We start from the raw sequence: 23,974 nt of genomic DNA on the forward strand, positions 1-23,974 counted from the left end.
GACCGTTGTTGCTCACAAGTTGTTCTGGAAGACCAAAACAATTAAAGATTCCACAGAGTTTTCAGCAGTAGTAGACAGCATTATAGAGACTTCTGTCCATTTGGAATGGGCATCTACCACCACCAAGAACATACTACCTTCAAATGGGCCAGCAAAATCAATGTGAATATGTTGTCACAATTTTTCAGGCCAGTCCCATGGGTGTATAGGTGCCAACTGAGATGCATTCCTCAATTCTGGAATGAAATGCAAGCACTTGCCTTCTCTTCAACACTGCTTCCAAGCCATGTCACCAAAAAATAGCTTCATGCAATTCCTTTCACATGCACCATTCCACAGTGACCTGAATGCAGCTGTTCTAACATCTGCTGTCTCAGTATCTTTGGAATAATGACACACATTCCCCACAAGAAGCACCCAGAACGAATGGCTTACTCCATCCTCCTGGACATGTAGAGAACAAGGTCGGGTGAGACCCAAGAGTCCCATAGAGATGTTCTGTACATCAGTAGGTCCATAACTTGGGGCAGAACTACATCAACATGAGTTGCTCTCTTAACTTGCACAGCAGTGATGGACCTTTAAGTGTTCTCTATCTGTTCAAAGTAGATTTTCTTCTGGCCGCTATCTTGATGTTTGACTGGCAAAGGCAGCCTTGAGATACCATCTGCATTGCCATGCAAAGTGGATTTCCAATATCTGATCTCACATGTATGTCCAGAAAGCCACAATGCTCATTGTTGCATTCGACTAGCACTCAATGGTGGAATGTCTGTGTGGACAAAATATTGCCGCCAAGGGTCGATGGTCAGCGAGAAGTGTAATCTTCCCTCCAAAAGGGTACTAATGTAATTTCTGAAGCCTGAAAATGATTCCCAGTGCTTCATGCTTGATTTGTCCAAACAGATACTAATGACAAGACCACTCCCACTCCATATGGGAAGACATCACAGGCCAACTATAAAGGTAAGGATAGATCAAAATGTGTCAGGGCCTCCTTTAGGAATGCATATTTATCTTTGTTAAATGCAACATCACAGGCTTCGATCCACTTCCAGGCCTTGTTCTTGACCCGATGGCATATGGCACAGTTCTGGCCTTCAGATATTTTGGTTGGTTGCCAGGTTTAATCTTCACTTTCACAGTGATTCCCCTCATACTTCCCAGATCCTCTCCACAAATAGCAGCATGTTTCTTCAATACTTCAAATCAGAGCTGTTTCTTCTTTATTCAATTGGTGCACTTCTGTCCAGTTCATCTGGATCTTCCGAAGCCATGATCTACCCATTAAGGCGGGGTAATGGCCTTTCACCACAAACAGTGGCAATTCAGCAGTCTGTCCATTGAGCTCCACCTTAACATCAGTAGTGCCCAACAGGGATACTGCTTCTCTTGTATGACTTCAAAACGATCTTTGTTGTCTCAAGTGTAAGATTCTTTAGCTTTTCCTTATACACAGTGTCTGAGATCAAATAAACTGCTGCAACCATGTCCAGTTTCTTGCATACAGGTTTGTTGTCCAACAATGGGGTTACCAAGTATTCATGTGAGCCTGCTGCCAAAGACAAAATGTCATTTAATATCTCCTTAAATTCAGTGTTCCACAAGCTTTTTCATATGTGCTACAAATTGTACAACTGTTTAACTTTCTGCAGTGACCAATGATTTTGGAGCATAACGTGACCCCAGGATTTCCACTATGTCACTAAGATTTGATTTCTGGCTTAACAGGGTGCAGCAAACTGCATAGTAGAGGATATTGGCACCTTCTCTTCCTTTAATGTCCTTTTCAATAACAAAGCTCAAAACACTCAGTATATACGTGCCATTGCTCTATAGTCTCCTCAAAAGGTCCCAACAGTCTTGTAAGTGTAACTATGCTGCTATATCTCCTTTCTTTTTTCTTTTCCCTCTCCCAGCCTCTGGGCTTCACTGATTTTAGTTTGAGTTCTCACCCACACCTTCCAGAATAGCAAAAAGGTTTGTTTTCTTACACTGACCTTTATTTCTGTTTGTGGAGGCAGCATAGCTATCCCATCCTTGTCGTTACTTTGTTATATTGTTTGGAGTTACAAAGTTTAGAAAGAAATCACTTGAAACACAGAGAGCTTGAAGCAGTTGCAAGCTTCCATTTATTCCATAACACACAACTAACTAGAACCAGCCTAAACTGGCTGGGCTAACCCCTAATTACCTAATTCAGTTACTATAACAAAAGCTATATCTACTATAACAACCCGATACACAACAAGATGCTTCTGGGAATAGTGTGGGGCCAGTGCAGGCAGGGAGTCTGACTTAGTCCTGCTGTGCTACCAACTGGGAGCTGCCAGAAGTAAGTGCTACCCGGCCAGAACCCATACCCCTAACTCTCTCTTGCACACAAACTCCCTACAACAGGCCAATGGGTGGAAGAGAATGGGGTTGGAGTGAGGTGGGGCAAGGCCTCAGAGTAGGCAAGGAAAGGGCATTTAGGTTTGTGTAATGAGACAGTCAAACCCTAACTCTACCCCACCACTTTCAGGAGTTATGGATCACTTCTAGTACAAAGTAGTATTACCCTATCTGACAGGGTAATGAGTGTATATGGTAAATCAGAATATCCTGTATCAAAGACTGGCTCCCTTCTATGTTGGGCTATTGCTTGTTCTATGGAATATTTGGTAAATAGGCTCCTTTCAAAAGAGAGTAACTTCATTTACTCAATTGAGCTTTAATCTGTGGAGAGTTCATTAGCTCTGTCCCCCTGGATTTGTTAGAGATATTAGAATAGGATTACACAAAAATAGTTGGTGTACCAGATAATAATCACACCTTTCATGTAGATTAATTTCATATAAAATTAATGTCAGAATGAATGGCTGGAGCAATAAAAATGGTATCAAGCATTTATCCTGGTACTAATAGCTTTGACTCTCCTCGATAGATGGTTTATAAGAGCAGAACAGGAGCTGATGAATTTGTGCTTTCTACTTGTACAGGAAACGTAATCACTTTGTAAACTTTCTTTAGGGTGTGAATACAAATGGGGCCACTGTGATAGAGCTCTAATATAATCCATCTTGTCAAATTGGGGAGCCTATTCCAGTGAGATCAGAGCCATGAAACTTGGCTCTAAATCACACAAGATATTTGAAATGAAGTCCACAAGTGAGTCTATCAAAAAAACACTCAAATATTTGATAAATCCTCATCTAGTCCAGGCACCTGCAAAGGCAGTATTTTCTATGGCATAGTCCACTCTATATAAATTTCCAATGTCAAGCAGTGGGTCAATCCTTGCATAAATTCATTACCAGTTCTCAGAGGAAGTGGTTTGTAAAACACTATGGAATATCTGGGATTGTGAAAGGCACTGTTGGTTTAATGAACATTGCTTGTCGAGAAAAGTCCTTAGAGAATAAAAGGATAAGTTCTTTGACTTTGAATTTGGATTTGTAATCTTAAAGATACAGTGTGGCCATACCAGGAGACTTGCCATAAAACGGAACCTGCTACTTTGTTCTTTTTAGTTTCTTTTTCTTAAAACTCATGTTCCCTCTTTCTTTCTAGGTTCATTCCTGTTCCTCAATACATCAGAGAGCATGAGCCCCATCATCTTGAGCCCTTGGCTGAGGAGCAGTAGTGAGCAATGCACTATTCAGGTGTCTGTGTATAGGCACTTCCAACAAAGCGGGGACTATATTGCTCGGCTCCTCCCTGCTGATGAAAGTAGCAGTGAAATCCTGATGGCTCCAAGTCAAGAGAAAAATGGGTAAGTTTATTTTCTAAACAAGAATAGAGTGTTTGTTGGTTTTGATACTACTTTATCAAACAAATGTTCTGTTCCCCAGTATAAGATCTGTACATGTGATACAGACCAGGCTCCAATGTGAAATTAAAAACTATCAATGTACTTTGATTTGCTCCTGTTTCAAAGAGGACTAAATCACCTTCAAGATGCACAGAACCAGGTGATCCATGACCGGCTATTGCAAGGTAGATTCATGCCCCAGTTTGTGACAAACTAAATTTCCTGTAGGCAAGCCCTGTTTCCTTTACTAGAATGGTTCCACTGTTTTGTGTCAATAAATGCATGCTTATGGTAACTTTGAATTGTTACATTTTTTTTTGTTGTGACCAAGCTTGAAACGTATCCATATGTTGTCGTGAATTATGTATGATTTTGCCATTTTGTCATGACCATGCTCATTAGCCTCCTTAAATGGCTTAACCATCACTAGAGGGGGACAGAACACCACACTCAGTGGTTGTGGCTCACACAAAGGCCTATATGGCTGGTTCCTGTATCAGGTGTCCTTTCCCCTTTTACTCTAGATCTAGATAATAGTAGGCCTACAAAGAGACACAAGGAGATTCATGCCAAGGTTCAAAGCCACCTACACAATCATTCTCCTATACATACTCCCTCATTCCCTATTCTCTCCACTATTGGACATAGACTGTACAGAGGGCCTTCCATAGACTGTTCCACCTTTTGATCCCTTGATTATATGCATATTATTAATACATATTTTGTGTCTCTTTTTTTCTTTTTGTAAAAGTTGTCTCTTGTGTCACCAGGGATTTAAGTGTCATTTGCCAAGCAGAGCTTTTGATTTTTTTGGGCTACAACTGGCTGAAATATTTCCTCCTGGAGTAATTAAGATTAATTGTCAGTGACATCTCAATTTATAAGACTCTCTGTGCATTTTCTTAGGTTGTGCTTAGCAGCAAAACAGCAGGACCATAACTGAACAAATGCATTTTGAATAGTTAAATGTTCTGGTGGTTGTTTAATTTAGAAGTTAATCTGAATACAGGCGAAGCTAACAGTCCTTTTGTTCTAGTTATTGATTTTACATCTGTGCCCCCAGAATATACATTAAGAAGCATAATTTGTACCAAGCATCTTAAATTATCTTTCTCTAATGTAATAGGTTAGAAAAAGTGATTATAATATCAAGTCATGCTGGTTTATGCCAGTAACAAGACATGGTGGTTGCCTGATTTACTGTGTAAAACAAACTCGGTGTTTTCTAGTAACAAAAGGAGAATGTGCAATAAAAAATCTGACAGGAGACAACCTGATTCACAGCAGTGGGCTGAAGGGTTGTATTTCTACTATTATACATGGTCTATAAAACTGAGGAAAAGAGCTCGTGTGTGATCTAGATCATGCTTCATTCCAGCAATATTATCTAACTTGTAAATTACTCTATGTTGAGAGAAACAATTAGGGGAGCTGCAGCAGCTGTCTTCTTTGCCTGCTGTTTGAAATTGCTTTTAATCTGTGTTGTAGCTAGTAAACCTGCTTTGAGCAGTAGTACAGCCTTGTTGGCAATGCTACCACTTGTTCACTTGTGTAGAATCTGCTATTATATTAAGGTGCTCTGCTGTACTGCATATAGTCTCTTCAGTTTTCAATTTTCACCATTAAAATAAGAAAATATTGAGTAATTAAATATGGGGTTAGGGGAAAACACGTTTTAATCTTTTGAAACAAACTGTGTGCATCATTGCCATCCAGTTGAGACCATCAGAACTGCTCAGCTAGATGCCTTAGACTCTATACCACTAAGAGCTAATGGAAATTCATCTTGCTGAAGTGATGGGCACCTTTTTCTTTTAGAGCAGGAGGTTCTGAGTAATATCTTGACTGTTGCTGTGAAGTACTGATTTGCAAAGTTATGTATCCTAGATGACTACCAATTTGTTAAAATATATCAGCATGCATACCTGTGTGTGAAGGAATAGTGCTGACCCTACAGCCGTTCTCCACTCAAACCTCTGATCATAAGCTGAAGTCCAGCATAGACCTATAGATGGTTTCTCAAGATGGATAGATCTGATTTTTCTACTCTATAGCTTGGTATCAAATGGACCCTGAGTAATTAGGTCAGGGTCTATTTAGATTTTCTATGCTGTGTACGTTCTTATACCATGGTGTGATGGGGTGGACTAAGGCCCTCTGACCCCCCTCCTGGAGGACTAGTGGTCCTGCCACACCCAGTCCCAGAAAAGGGCAGTAGGTAGGTCCTCCAAGTGCGCTAGAGTGGTTGCAGGAGAAGCAGCAAATTCGGGGCCAGGAAGGTCATATAAAAGGAGTTGCAGAACAGAGAACCAGTTAGTTGCTGTGTACTTCTCAAGAAATGAATCTGGGTGTTAGGCTTGGTAGAAGAGTATCAATTCCACAGACAGTTCAGTGTGGAGAGCTCATGGCAAATAAGGCAGAGCTGGCACAGGGCCATGAGGAAGTGGCCCGGGGAACTAGAAGAGCAGTGGAATGGACACACAAAACACAGCAGCTATCTACAGGGTCCCTAGGCTGGGGCCTGGATTAAAGAGTGAGCCTGGGTCCCCATTAGCCATTGAGGGCAAATGGCCTGGATCCTGAGGCATCCCAGGTGGTGTGTGCAGGGGGAATTGGATTATAGTGACTCAGCCAAAGAACTGGAACCAGAAGACCTCTGAGGTGCAAAGACATTGCCTCCAGGAAAGAAATTCTGGGAGCACTGCTCTATTCCAGAGTGGGAACAAACTGAGACAGTACAGAGGGCCCCGAAAGCCCTGTTGGATTTTTACCCTGGAAAGGGTTTGTTTTATTTTCCACACAGACTGTGTGATACTCGGCCAAAGGCTTGAGTCACTGAAGAGCCACCATACACTGAGAGTGTGTAAACACATGCTCTTGGCCAGGAGGCATTTGTGAGAGGTGAGTGCAACCCCATTACACATGCTCACCACTAAGATTTAGATTTTGGCACAGGGACTTTTTATGAAAATTCACAGGCAGGAGACCAACAATAAACAGAAACCAAAGCCCATCAGGTGGCTGGGTAGGGTGGGAGCTGGCTGCCCGAGCCCTGCCAGTTCTTAGAGGCTGCATCTACACAGCAAGGCTTAACTTGAAATAAATGTCACAAATTGAGCAATGTCAATTGTGTAGCTATTTCAAAATATCTTGTTTGAAAATTGGGAGCATCTGCACAGCACTGTTTTGAAACAGAGCACTCTTCCTCCGACTTCCCTTACTCCTCATACAATAAGGGCTACAGGGGTTTGAGCAAGAAGTCCTCCAGCTTGATGACAGTATTTCGACATTATTTCAAAATAACTGCCTGCTGTGTAGACGTGAACTAAGTTATTTCAAAATAATGATTATTCTGAAATAATGTTGCTGTGTAGATTTAGCCATAGGGGGTTGAAGTGGGAGTCACAGAGGTCTGTCTAAGTCATGGACTTAGTGACCTTCATAACCAAATCATATCTTTATTTATCACCATTGTACATGATCAGAGTCATCCTTTGAATTTACGAGGTCTTATGTAGTACTGCGTATTCTAAGTATGGGTAAGGCTGGCTCTCTATGTGAGTGCCTGGTTTTACCTCTGCTTTTCCTATGGATAGAAAGGAAATTGGCTACCTGGATATCAGCTCTGTAAATTGATCCTCCCAGTTCCAGTGGGAAAAGCTTTCCAGTAGCCTGCTTCCAGTATTTTTCACCCACAAGTAATTGTACACCCAAATTAAGTGTCTCATCTACCTGACTGCACTCCCAGATTACCTGAAATTTGAGCCCCATAACAGGTAGAACATGTTTTATTGAAATTTAATGCAAGGGTAGCCTGTTGATAGATTAACTTCAGGTCAGATTTTCTCATCTCTCAAGCAGCTCATAGTTTCAGCTAGTATCCTTTTCCACTCCTGTAGGAGGGTTACTTAAGTTAATATCTGATAAGGTCTTTACAGTTCATACACATTTATATTAGGAAGAAGAAAGTAGTGTCAGATACTACTCGTAGATTAGAGCTTGAGGCAACCAACCAACACTACTTTTTGGCAGCTTGTGGAGTGGGCATTAAACAGTTGGCATAGAAGTGTTAAACCATAAAACGTTTTTAATGCTATACATAAGGCCATACCTCACTCACTGCATCCAATGTGCAATTTGCAAGCAAAGTTCCAGTCTTGCAGTTCTCATACACAATGCTTCCGTTTAATTTTGTGTGCATAAAGACTGCTGGACAGGTAAATGGTGCTCTGCTCACCTGGTTTAACTTGAGAGGTTTGTATATTTCCATAATCATACAAACTGCTGGATCAAAAAACTGGATCACTGCAATACACTGCTTGTCATGCATGGAACTTTTGCCTGTTTTATTTTTTGCTTATTTGTTTTATTTGGCTAAAGCTGTCTTTTCATAGGAAAGAACTAGATCAGTTAAGTAGATTTGCATAGAAATGCATTTTGATGGAATGAGGAGGATGGAAGAGCCCCTATTGGGAGAACGGGTCGAGAAGAATAGACTCTGAAGTGCTCCATGGATAATGGCGTTTCTGAAACTGGGAATGGGCTGAGAATAACGAAGCCGCTTCACCTTTTATGCAAAAGCCCTATATAATACAATAGTAAATAACTTCACTATAGAATGTTTGTTAGGAATCAACGGAGGTTACATCCCAGTGAATGTGTGTTTTTAAGTCATATAGTGAAAGATCCTTGTTCTCCATTAAATTTTGCAAGTTTTTGAAGTAACGTTAGTGGAACAGTATTGGTTGAATTCCTAATAATTTCTATAGGCAGTTTCTATGGTTGTGATACTTTACTGTACACAGTTGGAATTGAATTCATTGTGCACTAAGAGGTGATTTGACTTTGTGGATTCATTTTTTTTTTGTCAGTGTATTCTGTCTTGTGTTGTAGTGTTCTGTTCTCTTAGCTGGCAAAAAAGCAACTTCAAAAGGTTAGGGATGGAGTATCTGTACAGTACTTACTAATACTTTGTAATAAAGAAATCATGTATTCCATCTTGCTGATATAATTCCTGCATAGGGTACCTAGCAGCTTCTGATTGTTCCAACTGTCATTAGCCATATTGTTTCTCTTCTTGTGTAACGCTATAGGCAATCCTTTCTCATCATTCATTGTTTTTAATATTTCTTCTCCTAAATATTAAATGCGAGGAGATGGGCATTTATTTTCAAAACATATTAGCATAATTAGCAAAGTAGTATATTCTAGCAATCCAAGAATCTGCTGCAAGTGAAACATTTCTGGGTTCTAATTTTGGCTTCCTATGCTGATTCATTGTGTGGCTTTAGACAAGTCATTTCACATCTTGATCACTGTAGCCATGATAAAAAGCACAGAATTGAATAAAATACGTTAAATAGATTTGCACAATCATTCAAAGAAAGAAAAAAAAGAAGAAACAACCCAACGCTGCCACATAATAATCTCCACCATAGCTGCTTCCCATCTCACTTGACTTCATTTAAACTGTCCTTCCTCCCCCAGTCCCTTCTAATTCTGAAGGGAAAAAGCCAAGGACAGCAGGTGGATCTTGATTTCCATGGATAATTTACATTTGAGCTGTTGTGACACTGGGCAAGAAGTGAGCTCCACAGATCATGGATGACTCTTCACCCAGAGCTCCTTGCTGCCATCCCACCTTAGATGTAGTCAGTGAAGATGGTCTTGTGGTAAAAGTACTGGCGTGAAGTCAGGATTCTCAGCTCTGCTGCAGACATTGTATGTAACCTTAGGTAATTTGCTTATCTTCTGAGTGCCACAGTTTTCCATCTGTAAATTGGGGGCTAATAATATTTCCATTCATCTCATGTCTGTTTTGATTATAAGCTCTTCAGGGTGTTGGGATTGCCTTTTACCAGGCATGCATACAGCAATCTAGTTTAATAACCTTGCTATGCATATGTGTCACAATATCTAGAGCCGCATCCAGACTTGAGAATCCTCTAAGATTTTCATGTAAAACAATGAAGAAAATGGCTTCTCTTAAAGAATTTGAAATCTGAGAATAAATATAGGCACAGAGAAGCTACAGAAGGCATTATTTGTTATATATGTAATATTAAACGGATCATGCTTAAAATGCAAAGGAACTCCTAAAAATTTTAGGTGTTAATCCTAAAATAAGATACTACAGTATTGCCTTTCTGGCGTGTATAACTTCTCTTGATGGATTTCACTGATGTCAAGAGAAATAAATGAGGCAATCACCAGCACCTGTCAGATTTGACCTTTGAGACTTGAAGTATGAAGGTTATTTCTTGAAATAGCTTTTTAATTTTTTTTAAAAGCTGTACTAGTCTCTTAAATATCTCCACAAACTGAGGAAAAATATGCATTCTTGAAACCCTTTAGCTTAAAAGAATTGTTCCCTTGCTAGCTTCTTTGTTATTGGTGGTAATATGAACTTATTTTGTATCTCCCCCTCTCTCCTCCCTGAAAGATCTCAAATCACTTTACAGCCACATACTAAGGGCTTGTCTATGCTAATGTGGTGTTCTTTTATTGGTCCACAAAGACTGTGCGTTAGCACATTAGTGTGCTTTAGAAATCATACTTTGTAGTACACACTGCTGCATTTCGTAGACAAGTGCCGAGACTCACAGCAGTCTCAATCAAGGTAGCATTTTCTCTCTTTTTCAGATGATTAAGCTAAGCCACAGAAAGGTTGAGCAATTTTTTTCATATTTCAGTGCCCATTTTTGCACCCAAATTTATATTTAGACCCCAAAATAAGTTTGTTTATTTAAAATATTTTTACCCCACCTCTCTATTTGAAATTATTACAATTTTTTTTAAAACAATACAAATATATGTAAACATGTAAAATGAGGCCCCAGAAGGACATAAAACCTGCTAAAAGCATTTTGAGAGGAGGAACACACACGCAGACTCAAACACCAATAAAGCATGAGTAAAAAGGGTATCATTAGCCTGATGCCAAAACCATGCTAATGTTGGTGCCATGTGAATATCGCGAGGAAGAGACTTCCACAGTCTGGGAGCAAAAGCTGAGAAGGCCCTGTTCTGTGTAGATGTTATCTTATATTGATAAGTGGGGGAACAATGAGCAGAGCCTCTGCAGCTGACCTCAATCCTTGGGCAGGTTCATATGGAAGAAGACAGCCCTTCAGGCACCCCGGACCCAACCTGTTTAGGGTTTTATAGGTCATAACCAAGACCTTAAATTGTGCCCAGAAACATACTGGAAGTCAGTGCAGCTGCCGGAGCACTGGCCTAATGTGCTCCATATAACGAGCATTAGTTAAAACTCGAGCAGCTGCATTCTGGACCAGTTGAAGTTTCCAAAGGCTCTTTAGAGGCAGTCCCACATAAAGCGAATAAGTTGCCTCCTTTTCAGAGCCCCAGTTGAATCTGTTCTGAAGTCTGGGTTTTTTAAAGTTTGGCTCAATTTTGCTAAACCAAGAGTTTCAGATAATCCAGATATTTGGGTGTTTGAATTTAACCTGTCCAACCTTTGAAGATCACCCACTATTCGTTTGTGATTTTAAAAGGGGTGAATGAAATCCAATCCATTGCAGATAGAAAAATGGAAGTTCTGTAACTTTTCCAATTCTGGTCTCCTCCACCCAGGTATGTAAAGACTGCAGCCAATGGGAGCTGTGTGGCGTCATGGCTAAGGACGCTTAGGCTACATCTAGACTACAAGCTTCTTTCAGAAGAAGCTTTTCCAGAAGAGATCTTCTGGAAAGAGAACGTCTACACAGCAAAAGTGCAACGAAAAGGCGATCTGCTTTTTTGAAAGATAGCATCCACATTGATTGCACGCTATCTCACATTTCAGTTGTGATTACTGTGGACGGAGTGGCCACCAGGGCACCTGTGCTTTTTCCTGGAGGCCTCTTCTTTCGAAAAAACACTCTCTTCTGCATCCACATACGCCTTTTTCCAAAAATGCTTTTTCGGAAAAAGGCTTCTTCCTCGTAGAAAGAGGTATACTGCTGTCAGAAAAACCCCTCCATCCTTTTGACTTTCTATCGAAAATGCAATAGCAGTGCAGACGTAAGTGTAGTTTTTCCGGGAAAATGGCCATTTTCTGGGAAAACTCTTCAGTGTAGACATACCCTTATTAGATAAACAAAGCATCATGAGCCTGCAAGCAGCTTACCCGGGTGGGCCTGTAACCCAACTTTGAAAACTATTGCACTAGACTATCTTTCCTCTGTCTAGTGCCTCATTAGAAGATACTCCTCGTCTAGTCCAAATAACTCTTTCATCTGTAAAAAGCAATACACAAAGTCTTTAAAGAAACCCTTTTTCCACGCCCTTAGTGTCCAAAGCCATAACTGCCTTTTTTCTAAAGAATCAATTTTCATAGAAATTGCTTAGGAAATTTTAAGCCATCTGATCATAGAATCCATAAGATTCTGCTCTGTATTTGATACTGTTCCCTTCAATTTTAAATGATACTAGGGATTGAACTCCACAGTTCATCTAAGGATGCTATAGCAGTAGTTCGCATCAGAGGTCCATGTACTCCTGAGAGTATACAGAGGTCTTCCAGAAGATATATCAACTCATGTAGACATTTGCCTAGTGTAACCAGCTACATAAGAAGCACTAGAAAAGTCAGTACAAACTAAAATTTTGTTCTTTATACACTCTACATTGAAATGCAAGTACAATATGTATCTTTCATTTGATTTATTTTATAATTATATGGTAAAAAAGGAAAGTAAACATTCTTTCAGTAAAGTGCTAAGACTCTTATATTGTCTGATTTTTTGTAAGCAAGCAATTAAGCGGGGTGAAGCTTGGGGGTACAAAAAACAAATCGGACTCATGAAGGGGCTACAATACTCTGGAAAGGTTGAGAGCTGCTTTAATATTCTAATGGATCTGACCACTGGGAAATTCTTTTCTGTTCAGCTCTAAAATTTCTTAGCTTAATTTTATCCTGTTAATCCTAATGACACTTCCTTACATCACTCTGAACTATACCTCTTCTGCTTTCAAGTATCGTGCATGAAAATGTTCCACTCATGAACCTTTTCAAAAGTTTGTGCCCATTAGAATTATTTGCAGATTTGTTTGGAAAGCCAAAAATATTTCAGCCAAATTCTCTTTTCTTCTATGATTATTTTTTAAACTCATTACTATGTGTTCTATAGATTTACTGTTCTCCCTTTCTTCCTGAGACTTTTAATTTGCTTTAAAACACCCACACCCCGAAAAGCCCTCTCCTTTCATCCCTGTATTAGTCTTTACATCCCCACACTGGCTCCTTTAAGTGACTCATATGTGTTTAGACAAGCCCAGATTATTTTCAAGTGCATTTTCTGTAATGGTTCCTGCATTAAAAAAGTCCCTTTGCCATATGAAATTCCAGTCAGTAACTCTAGGGCATTCCTGGTTTCCTACAGCCAAAACACTTCCAGCATTTTATTCCTCATTAATACTGCCAATCTTTACCCACGTTATTTTTCCTGTCCTTTTAAGTAAGCCCTTTCTAATTCTGCCATTAGCCAAGTCTTATAACCAGCTATCGTATAATTACCTATATATCCTAGCTAAGCTTTTCTTTAAGAAAATGCTCCTGGGTTCTCAGCAATTAATGGGGGCAGTTGTGTAATCCTGGGTTCTGGTTTTGACAGCTCTTGCAATCTGAGCAGGGCCAACCCTGCTGAATGCATAGACATCTCTTACGTATACCAGGTAAACTAGGAAGGGCAGTAGATTTACCAGGTACCACTCTTTTCTGTGAATCAGCCAAGAAACTATAACCCGATTAAAGCTGCTTACTGGACAATATAAAAACAGGCTCTGAAAGAATTCATGTGAAGTTAATTCAGTGTTTTAGCAATGTTTCCATATGGAATCTGCCTTCTAATCTGTCTCCCTTAGTTTCAGTCAGATACATTTTCTTAGATCCTTGAGACAGGGGACTGTTTCTTTTCTTCTGTTTGTACATTGTGCCCAACAGAATGGGATCCTGACACATGTCTGAAACTCATAGGCTATCACAATACGAATAAGTTATTTCCTGATTCAGAACTAGGAATGTTAAAATGTATCTATTCATATAAATGCTGAAATTTTTAGCGGTTACACAATTACCTGTGAGTGGATAGAGGTGCGGGTGGCTCCCTTGGAGCCATTGTGTGAGGAGATCTGGTTTAAAAGCTGGCTCCCTGTGTGTAACCGCTCCCACTTGCAGCACTAGTGCTGGGATTGGGGTGGGGGTGAGGGTTTGTGCACATTAATCAATGAGCGTAGGCCTGGTTACACTTTCACATCCCTACTCAGAACTGTTATGTTTTGTTACGCATTATTAAATATTTAACATGCTCGCCTCATGTTGAGTCTGCATTTCAACAGGGTGGACAGTGGTGATTCTTGTGCGTATACTTTTATAAGGGGCTTTGAGATCTTTGGGATGAAAACACTAAATATACTTTAGAAGTCAGAATTCACTAATTGCTATCCTTAAAAGTATGAAAAATAAAAGCAGAGTTTGCAACAGCAGCTTGCAAAAATTTCCAAGTCCTCACTTGGAATTGGAACAACCCAAAGTTCTTTAATGTTTGGATCCAGAAATTTGATTCAGCTTATTAAAGAGACCCCGGGCTCAATTCCCAATTCTTCCACTGATTTGTTCTATGAAGTTGGGCAAGTTATTAACTTTTGTTCCTCTTTTGCCATCTAACAACTCTGTATGGTGCTTGCAAACAAATTATTGTATTTAATGCATTTCTAATATTTTGTCAAATGGCTGTTTTGTTTTTGTTTGCCATGAAGAATCAGAAAACTGTAGAGCTACTGCAGTATGCATTTCTTTTTTGCTGATAAAATCCCAGCAACTTCTATTATTCTATGCACTAGAGTTTTTTTTCATTGTCACTTGAATTTTTGAGCTCTGTACTATTTAGAGAAGCTTTTCTGCTTAGTAAATTTGCATTGTGCATATTCCAAAAATTGATTGGCACAGCAAAAGCACAATAGCATTTATGATGCATTCTCCAAACAGGAACAGCATAAGAGTTAGTATTTCAAAGTATATGTCTCCTAACTACGTGTACACAAGTATTATATGGGATCTCTAAGGGTCACTTCTCAATGGGTATTTAATTATCTGAATCCTGAATATAGTTGTCATTATTTACAAGAGGTTGTTAGTGTTCTTATGACTCTTTTCAGCTGAGAGCCCTTGACTGTAGATGATTTTTGTCCTCCTCAGTGGTAGGTTGACTGAATCTAATTTTCCATCTGAAATAGCAACAACAAATGTTTAGCCGATAGAGAATAATTGGAGCTCTTTCTATTCATCCTTGAATTTTTGTCTGCCATTCATCTTTATAGATTGAGACTACAAAAAGACTAAACTAGACTTCTTAGATCTAGACAAAACAATTCTTATCCAGTATTTGAACCAGTTGCATACTATCCTGCTGTCCTACCTGAATTCTACATCAAAGACTACAGGATATAGATCCTAAACCTTGATTGAGGTTTAAAAATTTTCTACATCTTTGCTATGTTGAGTAAGAAACATAGTAGTAAAACATAATGTACTGTTGCAGATTCGTCTATTTAAAATGACACAGTAGCGTGTATGTCACAGACCAGTGACCAGTTTTAACTTATCTTTTGATAGAGTAAAATTATTTTTTTCTCTTTGGAGTAAGAACCTTTTTCACATTACCTGACTTGATTAATCCTGTGTTCCTCCTTTGTTTCCAATGGAGAAAAATATAGAAAAATAAAAAAACTCTGCACAGTGGTTGTTGGCTGATGTTATAATTTCAATAGTATGATTCCTACCTGTATTCATAGCTAATTGGATAAGTAATTACAATTTTAAGGGGTTGGTTATCTATTTAGGTCTCTGGCCAAATGTACAGTTGTACCAGGAAATATATAATATTTGTGTGAGATGATCCTCTGGATATAGGCTTAAAGATGTGAGAGGGCTGTGGGGAACAGAAGGATAGTCCTCTCACATCTAACCACTTTCTATGTTGTCCTATTTAAATGACTTGCTTTAGAGTCAGTGAATAGATAATAGGCTTCCTTAATGTCATCCATGTGTCAGGAGTTCAAGCCCATTCCAAGGCAGTGATGAGCAAAAGCTATCATGTGATATCCAGTCTCAAGCAAGATGGTAGGAGTCTTAGGGCATGTCTACACAAGGAAATTATTTTTAAATAAAAACTTCTGAAATAACTATTTCAAATAGTGTGCCCACACTATGGGAGAGCTTTAAAATTAGTCTGAGGCAGGTTCTCTTAATGTGGACATGCTACCTCGACTTAAAGCTGAGCAAGCACTGGAGAGTAATTACTTTGAATGACTCTGGGGAGTAGTTATTTCAAAACTGCAGCAACAGAGTGTCCACACTACTGCTATTTTGAAATAACTGTTTCAAAATAAGTGTTATTCCTCGTGGAAAGCAGGAGTTATTATTTTGAAATAACCAACCCTTTATTTCAAAATAACAGGGTTGGTAGTGTGGACACTCCGCTGCTCTTTTGAAATGAGGGGTTATTTTGAAATAACTCCCTAATGTAGACCAGGGCTTAGTTCTTAACAGACAAGTATCCACCTCAAACTGGCACTAACAGGACGCCTTGTTGGCCTTCTCCATCAGCCAAAGGCTCATGACCCACTGAAGTCTGAACTCCCTTTCCATTGCTACAGGCAGCCTCTTAGGATCAGGGTTAAGGTGCATGGCTGGGCGCTGTTGAGGGGAAGTTAACATCATCCCTACCACATCTGCTCATGGATGAAGAGAAGATTTCAGTTTCCAGAGTTAAGCCAGCATCAACACTAAAAGTAACAGATGAAATCTTGACCCTCTTGAATTCAATGGGAGATCTGGTGACAATATTTCATCCTATATCACTTGAAAATGGTTTGCTTGTAGAGCATCTTTCTTCTCCCTTCCCTTGCTTCCATGGTGTTCCTCTATCAGAGAAGTCTAGATAAGTTCATCTTTCTTTCCTGGGGCATTTGAAAGTGGGAAAAGGTGAATTGTTAGAGTAGAAAGTTGTTCAAGGGGGAGATGTATTTAACTTTTTTCAGTTGGTTGACTTGGTGGAGGGTCATCTTGAATTGTACTGCTCCTTTTTAGGGTATATTTCTCAGTCATATCAGTAGTACTTAGACTATAATCAGATAGGTAAATATTAAAATAGCTCACTCTGATAGTACTTTGGTATGTATTTTTTTATTATTAAATTGATATAGTTTTTCTCTGTGGAAGCATTTATCCATTTCTTCCTCCTCTCAGTTAGTTGGTAGACTGTGGGTATCACAGATGCTCCTAAAAGTGGCATAATTTGGATATTTAGCTTTAAGCCAAGGACTTTGTATATCCAGTTATACTAGCAGCCTGGTGTGTGATAGCACAGCTAGGTCCCCATTAGTGTCATAAAGGTATGGGATATCCTTTCAATGGAAATAAAAAATTACAAACTGCTTTGTAATTATAACGGAATCCAGTAGATTTTTATACTGGGTGGTTACCATATTTGGAAAGTCCCAAAATAAGTGTAGAAATATAAAAAGGTTGACGGAACAAAGATGGGTCTATTAAAAGTTACAAGTACAGATGAATAAAGAAAAGTTCTTCATTAGTTCCCATAATATAAGGACTAGAGGACATCAGATGAAATTAATGAGTAGCAGACTTAAAACTAATAAAAGAAAGTTCTTCTTCACACAGCGCATAGTCAACCTGTGGAACTCCTTGCCACAGGAGGCTGTGAAGGCTAGAACTATAACAGAGTTTAAAGAGAAGTTAGATAAATTCATGGAGATTGGGTCCATGGAGTGCTATTAGCCAGGGGGTAGGAAAGGTGTTCCTGGCCTCTGTTTGTGGAAGGCTGGAGATGGATGGCAAGAGACAAATCGCTTGGTCATTGTCTTCAGTCCATCCCATCCGGGGTACCTGGTGCTGGCCGCTGTTGGCAGACAGGCTACTGGGCTAGATGGACCTTTGGTCTGACCTAGTATGGCCATTCTTATGTTCTTATGTTCTAAGCTCAGGGCTCAGGGTCGGGGGTCTCACTGGACCAACTTGATTTTCATGCAAACCTGCTCCTGGGTTCGCATGTGGCCTTTGGTGGTCAGGCTGGCAGCTATCCTGCCCTAGACAGCCGCTTTCCTGTGCCTACTGCGGAGATCGTGGATGTTGGAGGCCTCCCCCCAAACCTTGATGAGTCCACGATCTCCGCACTAGACCAGGCGGGCGCCCACCTCTTGCGGCCCCGGGTAGGCTCCTGGGAGCCGCCAGCCTGGTCTGGGAAGAGGCGGAGGGCTGGGTGGCAGCGGCTGGCTGGCTCATGCTGTGCCAGGTGCAGGGTCTGCTGGCTGGGTGCTGGCAGGCTTGCAACTGGCACAAGTACTGTAGCCAGACCATGCCCCTTTAAGGGCTCCAGGGCCAGGAGGGGGGCAGAAGAATTTCCCTAGTTTGGCCCAGAGTGGCCACCAGGGCAAGCTGGGAAGGGCTAGCCTCCAACTAGTTCGAATTAAGTGGCTACACAGCCCTTAATTTGAACTACTTAATTCGAACTAGGCGTTTCTCCTCATAGAATGAGGTTTACCTAGTTCGAATTAAGCGATCCGCTAGTTCGATTTAAATTCGAACTAGCAGTTTGTATGTGTAGCCCCTATTAAAGTTAATTCAAACTAACGGCTGTTAGTTCTAATTCACTTTGTAGTGTAGACATACCCTTTCTTAGTCAGTTTCATAGGTATTTTCTGACAGGAGAGGGATGGCAAGACTTAGGAAACTACAGGCTCTGGAGAGCAGTGTTCTCTAACGAATACAAGACTTGTCTGTTCACTGCAAGTATGACTCCTTCTGCCAAAACTCTTTCAAACTGGTCCTCGGCTCATCCTGCCTCTTCCTATTCCTGACTGCTTACTCAATCCCATTCTCCTCAGTGCCGATTTTCATTCCTTAGGCATTTCATTCCAGTCTTGGTCTCCTTGCCTAGCAAGTCATCGTATCACCTCTTCAGAATCCAAACTGTCTTTTCTATTCCAGTCTTACCCCCAATTCCCAGCCTGCTTTCCCGGTCATCCAGAGTTCTCCTCTACCTTCTCTCCTCCCCCCCCCCCCCCCCCCCACCGTTCCTTGTCCCTAATCTGCCTGCACAGCCATTCCTTGTTCCACACCTTCCATCTGCTTATCTCTTCTGTCTCACCCACCATGGTCTCCCATTGCCCTTTTCCAGGTTCTTCATCCAATCTCTGACCTCCTCTCCTCTGCTAAATCCTTGTCCCTCTCTCTTTGCTGAGCCAGTCCCACTCCCCTCTACCTCACACCAACTCTTCATCAAACCTGTCTCTCTTCCAATTATCTCATTGTCTCTGTCCCACTGGTTTTCAGTCAGTCTCCTGGCCCAGCCAGTCACTATCACTCTTTTGCTAATAGTGATAGAAATGTAGCCGTGTTACTCTGGTGTAGCTGAAGCAAAACACAGGACTATGTAGCACTTTAAAGACTAACAAGATGGTTTATTTTGCTTCTTGTGCTAATGAGACTGTTGCCACCTATGCGCTTGAATCAAGCAGCTAGACACTTCTCCCATCATTTCAACAGACTACACCATCCCATTCAGCTCACTGCCCCCAACCTCCCCACCTTCCCTGTCCTTTTTCAGGGACCCTTCTCACGAGTACCTGCTACAACAATAAGTCCACCGACTGCTTGCCATCGGAGCAGTGGAAAGGGTACTGACCAATTTCAGAGGCAGAGGCTTCTATTCCAATTACTTTCTCTCTCAAAAAAAACCTAGAGTTTGGAGACCCATACTTGACCTTTGAAAGCAGCGTTTCAAAATGGTGACTCTTGCGACCATAATTCCAACACTAGACCACGGGGATTGGTTTGCAGCCCTCGATCTTCAGGATGCATATTTTCACATTACTATCCATCCCGCGCACAGAAGTTTCTCCATTTTGTGGTTGTGGAAGACCACTTCCAATATTGAGTTCTACCCTTTGGACACTCTTCAGCACCCAGAGTGTTCTTGAAAACACTTGTGGTAGTAGCTGCGCACCTCCATCACTGGGACATTGTAATCTTCCCCTATTTTGATGACTGCCTTCTAACGAGTCTATCCATATCCGAAACTTCCCACATGATTGTTACAGCGAGAGAGACATTTGAGTCTCTAGATCTGATTATAAACAAACAGAAATTTAAACTAGAGCCAGCTCAGAGCCTAGAATTCATACGAGCACACCTGGATTCCACTATGGCAAGAGCTTACTTACCTATGCAAAGATACCAAGCTATATAAGACCTGATTGCAATACTTACTATAATCCCTATGATTTCTGTCCTCACATGTCTGCAGCTCCTGGGCCATATGGTAGCCACAACATATGTGTTCCACCATGCAAGACTGCATTTCCAATACCTTCAACATTGGCTAGCATCAGCGTATGTTCCCGCAAGATACTACATTCACAAATGAGTCACTCAAACATCTGCTGTGAAATCTTCCCTCAAGTGCACAATCTCCTTGCAGAAGTCCCATTTCATCAACCTTAGTTGTCCACTCAGATCACTACGGACACCTCTCGTCATCTCGGGTGCTCATATGAACGGCCTATCCATTCAAGGGTGATGGATGCTATGGGAGTCAACCTTTCATATCAATGTTCTGAAATGTTTGCAGGCATTGAGGACAGTTGTGAGTTTCAAAACACATTTCTGGTACCACGACCAGAATTCTCACTGGCAACGTCGCCACGATGTACTATATCAACTGCCAAGGAGGAGCCCAATCCCATTCCCTTTGCGCAGAGGTTGTTCACCTCTGGAATTGGTGCATCCACAACAAGATCACATTCGTAGCTTCCTACTTATTAGGAGTCAGCAACACTGCAGCCGATGCTCTAGGCAGACACTTCACACCAGACCACAAATGGAAACTCCAGAAGGATGTTCTCTTGCACATCTTTTGCCTTTGGGGTTTCCCTCAAATAGATCTGTTTGCTTCTCACATATTCAGAATGACAGTACTGCTCCAGGGCCGGATCAGCAAGGACTCCCTGGCTGATTGTGACGGGGCTAACCTGCCCCGCACTGAGCAGGAGGGAGAGGAGCCCGTTTATTGGGTAGAGCACGCCCCTCTCCCACAGCCCTACTGGGCATGCTTGAAGTGCAGCCTGACTATAAAAGACTGCCGGGCTGCTCAGTTGGGGCAGACCGCTGGGGAGGAAGGAGCTCTGGCCCAAGCTGCAGGCCTGCCGCCGGACCGGCTGCCAGATTCAGAGCCGGAGGGACCGCTGCTATCGCTGCTACCATCCCCAGGGCGAGCACGCCCCCAACGCCGACTCTCGGGGGCTGCCCGCCCCACTGCAGGAGACGCCCCCTGCGCTGCTGCCTGAGAGACGGGACCAGCTGACGTTGCCGCCGCCGCCAGCCCAGCATCGCCAGGTGGGACATCTGTCAGCCACAAGACTGGGGTAGGAAGCAACCCAGGGCAAGGGGCAGGGAAGACCTCAGTGGGCTCAGCGCGTTTCGGGGAGGACCCCCCCTCCCCACTGAGCCAGTGGTGAGAACCACCCACCACCATTAGGGCCCTGGGTTGGGGTCCGGTGGAGAGGGAGGGCCCGGACCCCCCTACCCCAACCCCTCAGGGCGTGGACCAGGCCTCAGGGCCTGCTGTGACTGTGGACTAGGCCTCTGGGCCTGTTACGGAGGCTGGACTAGGCCGCCGGGCCTGTTGCGATTGCTGGACTAGGCCTCGGGGCCTGCGGTGACCGTGGACTAGGCCTCAGGGCCTGCGGTGACCGTGGACTAGGCCTCTGGGCCTGTTACTACTGCTTTAATCTCGGGGAGAAGGGAATGGGGCGGGGAGGACCCCGCCACAGCGATGCTTTCCTTCTCAGATGGGCAGGCCCACTCCTCTATGCCTTTCTGCCCACCACGCTCATCCCCAGGGTCCTAGAGAAGATCAAAGGACAGAGTCAAAGTAATTCTTATAGTGCCATCAAGGACTTGCCAGCTATGGTTTCTCTTTATCAAATGTCTCTTCTGCCACCTTATCCCCTCCCCAAGCTTCCCGACCTACTGACCCAGAACCATGGGACCCTTCTTCACCCACAACCTCGCATTCTCCACTTGACGGCATCACTCCTTGTTTGTTCTCCGATGCCAAGAACCTCTGCTCTTCTCAAGTCAAACGAGTCCTAATGCATAGCAGGAGAGACACAACAAGAGCAACCTACACTCATAAGTGGTGTAGATTTGTCTCCTGGTGCACCAGCAAACATGTGCACCCACACATGGTGCCTCTACATGAAATCCTCGAATATATCCTAACTTCTGGGTTAGCTATAGCATCACTAAAAGTGCACTTGGTGGCTATTACTGCCTTCTGTGCATGGCACATCCATATTCTCTCACACTACCACCAAGCACTTCTTCAAGGGGTTAACTAACTTCAACTGGTCCATGGAACTTGGATCTAGTCCGGGACACTCTCACTAAACCCGACTTTGGACCATTGGTGACAGTACCTCTCCCAGTGATTACAATGAAGGTTATTTTTCTACTGGTAATTACCTTGGTCCATAAGGTCAGCCTCCTGGCAGCCCTGATGGCAGTACCACCGTACGTTGTCTTTAATAAATACAATGTGATATTATGCCCACATGCAGCCTTCATCCTTAAGGTGAGTTCCCAGTTTCATATTAACGAACCCATAGTGCTTCCAGTATTTTTCCCTAAGCATAATACTTCTGCTCAAGAAACATTACTGCATACCCTTGACATGTGCAAAGCACTAGCCTTTTACATCAATGGACTCAGGAATTTAGGAAGTCCCAACGCCTACTAGTATCGCTAGTGCATTGTTCTAAAGAACAATCACTTTCCTCGCAATTCATCTCGAACCTCATAGTTTCCTATATTGAGGACTGTCCACAACAGATCACTTCCAGCTCAGGGCTCATTCTACCAGAGCTATATTGACATCCATAGCATTCCTGCAGGGAATTCCTCTTTTGGACATTTGCCACTCAGCCACGTGGTCTTCTAATGTCACCTTTATGAAGCATTATGCCATATGACACCATTGGGCCACAGATTCAGCAGTACTTTCCACAGTCATTAGACTGTGACTCCGAGACCCGCCGTCCAAGGGCTCTTGACCACTGCTACAAAGTCACCTACAGTGGAGCACCCACGGGGACATCACTTGAAGAAGAGGAGGAAGTTACTCACCTTGTTCAGTAACAATAATTCTTTGAGATATGTGTCCCCATCGGTGCTTCACTATCCACCCTCCTCCCCACTTCGGAGTCTCTGTTGGTAATTGTCTTGTTTCAGATACTTGAGCTGACAAGAGGAACTGGCAGGAGCCAGATCGTGCGCATGAGGGAAAGGGCATGAACTTCATGAGATGCTGACCGTGCATGCATGGTCCACCTGACTACTGCTGTTAAAGATTCCAATCGGCAGTGCTGGAACAAGCGTGACACCTACAGTGGAGCACCCACAGAGACACACATCTCAAAGAACCATCGTTACTGCACAGTGTGAATAACTTCCTCTTCTCACGTCTTGCTTACAACATTCTTGTTAATACATCCCAGCATAATGTTTGCTTTTTTGCAACAGTGTCACACTGTTGACTCGCATTTAGCTTGTGTTCCTCTATGACCTCTACATCCCTTTCTGCAATACTTCTTCCTAGACAGTCATTTTCCATTTTGTATGGGTGAATCTGATTGTTCCTCCCTAAGTGGAGTACTTTGCATTTGTCCTTATTGAATTTCATCCTATTTACCTCAGACCATTTCTCCAATTTGTCCAGATCACTTTGAATTATAATCCTTATAATCCTATCCTTCAAAGCACTTGCAACCCCTCCCAGCTTGGTATCATCTGCAAACTTAATAAGTTAATAATATTTCCCTAACCTCACTCTCAGAAACTGCTGAAGCATTTAGAGTAACGTTTTCCACACACAAAAAAAAGCCAACCCAAGGCAGACAATTAGCATAGAAAATGTCAATTCAAATGGGTAAAATTTGTCAATGTTATAAGCAACCCAAGAGCAGGGTCTCATTATGGGAAGTAACACTGCCTGTTAAGATGACCCCACCCCAGGACTGGCCTTACCATGAGGCAAACTGAGGCGGCTGCCTCAGGTGCCAGACTGGGGGAGGAGGTGCCACTAGGACCCAGAGTATAGA

At 42.1% G+C, this 23,974-nt stretch overlaps 1 protein-coding gene across 1 annotated transcript in view; it reads left to right on the forward strand.

Moving 5' to 3' along the window:
* The window catches only part of ALK (ALK receptor tyrosine kinase), a 636,373-nt gene that overhangs the window by 271,555 nt on the left and 340,844 nt on the right, over positions 1-23,974 (forward strand). Inside the window, exon 4 of the mRNA XM_025180988.2 lies at positions 3,553-3,754. Coding sequence (XP_025036773.2) covers positions 3,553-3,754 — 202 coding nt within the window. The remainder of the gene's footprint in view (positions 1-3,552; positions 3,755-23,974) is intronic.

Source organism: Pelodiscus sinensis, chromosome 3, assembly GCF_049634645.1.
Source record: "Pelodiscus sinensis isolate JC-2024 chromosome 3, ASM4963464v1, whole genome shotgun sequence".
In the NCBI taxonomy this organism is placed as follows: domain Eukaryota; kingdom Metazoa; phylum Chordata; order Testudines; family Trionychidae; genus Pelodiscus; species Pelodiscus sinensis.